This window comes from Penaeus monodon, chromosome 23 (genome assembly GCF_015228065.2).
Source record: "Penaeus monodon isolate SGIC_2016 chromosome 23, NSTDA_Pmon_1, whole genome shotgun sequence".
Lineage (NCBI taxonomy): Eukaryota > Metazoa > Arthropoda > Malacostraca > Decapoda > Penaeidae > Penaeus > Penaeus monodon.
Genome location: NC_051408.1, coordinates 39,656,993 through 39,658,524, shown reverse-complemented (window position 1 = coordinate 39,658,524; position 1,532 = coordinate 39,656,993). Strand labels below are relative to the sequence as shown.

Here is a 1,532-nt window from a genome sequence, read left to right as displayed (position 1 = left end):
CCTTTCATTATTTTCGTTTACCTTTTACTGTAGTGCTATAGTGTTTAAGAAAATTCTTGTTATATATATATATAGTCTGCTCGTACTAACTCGCTGTCAGTGTGGATGCAAAGGCGGAAGCAGGTGGGTGCTTCGTTTCTGTAAACCCATTAAATAAACAGGTTTATGAGTATAAGGAGTAAGCTGTGAGGTTCAAGAAAGGACTGACGCGGACCAATTTTCCCATTAACCCTTATCGTGGGGGCCATAGTTTTCACACAAAAGCATAAATGATTCCTTGGTATATTGCACTTAAAAGTGAATGTTGAAGTGGTTTTAGGAGTAATACTTATTTGTAGTCAATAATGACTGTAAATCAATTAGTCCCAAAATTTCAAAATACATAGTTCGACCAAAAAAAATCTTATGGAAACATGTATACCCTAGCCGGTGTTTAATCACTTTCTGAACCAAAGTTAATATATCATTCATTTTCACTCTAATCCATCAAGTAACTACCGGCGTATTCCTGCCGACAAACAAATTAATCTAATCACGCAGAAAAAAAAAATCAACATTACTTGCATTCGACGCAGGTAATGACTCCCGAGCATAACCACGTTTCCCCAAGAATTACGAGTTCTTATAAAAAACGGTCATTTGAGTACGCAGTTTGTCCGCCTCGGTGCGCCCGGCGAGGACTTTCCAAGGTAAAAGCACTGTCCTCTTCTCAAATAATTTAATATATATTTTTTTCTGTGGCATCGAGTTATTATTCAATGATTACCGGGAGTTCTTGTGTCTACGAACCTCCAAGTGAGAGGATGACATGACAATATTACCCGTTTTAGGATGACTTAGCGTTTCGTCATAAATGTCACTATACATGCAGACATGCACGTTAGTCTCTGATCACGTTTGTACAGAACACTAAGATTGTATTTCAGGAAATACTGTATAAGATATATCGTTTTTGTATCTGCTTAGTCAATTGCAGTAGTTTTCCTTAAGAAGATCATCCTTGTTTATTATCACCCTTTCGAAATTGATAAATGAAATAATATTTAATTTCGCATATATCAGCAAAAACCAAAGAGATGAGTGAGGCGGAAAACCCAGTCTGTGGATATTTAAATAAGTTTTCTCTCCGACTTTAATCGATTGTTGTTCTTGATGATGACTGGACCGGACAACTAGAGAAACTAGGTTGGACTAGATGACTTTGGATGAATATCCTTGGCGGCGAAAGAGTCTTAGGATTTCCCGTGAAATTAGCATTCAGACGAGGAAGTTGAATTTCCCTTATCAATACCATTATGAATCTACATTTACCCAGGATTTATTGTCTAAGGTCTGTAACTCGATGAAACTAGTGACCTGTGTCCCGATTAAATGAATTAATACTTCTCGGCGGTTTCTCACTCCTACTTTTCTCTAGCCATTGTAAGCTAAGGCTGATCACTAGAAACAAACGTCTATAGATCTATACAACACTGACCATAGTGCATAGAAAACCATAAAAAAGTGGAACCATAATCAGAATGAGTAAACAC

General features: G+C 37.0%; 1 protein-coding gene across 1 annotated transcript in view; it reads right to left on the bottom strand.

Moving 5' to 3' along the window:
* LOC119588277 (PE-PGRS family protein PE_PGRS33-like) overlaps window positions 1–1,532 on the bottom strand; it is a 14,517-nt gene that overhangs the window by 12,086 nt on the left and 899 nt on the right. Inside the window, exons 2-4 of the mRNA XM_037936973.1 lie at window positions 866–932; window positions 231–290; window positions 91–138 (exon numbers count right to left, since the gene is read on the bottom strand). Coding sequence (XP_037792901.1) covers window positions 91–138; window positions 231–290; window positions 866–932 — 175 coding nt within the window. The remainder of the gene's footprint in view (window positions 1–90; window positions 139–230; window positions 291–865; window positions 933–1,532) is intronic.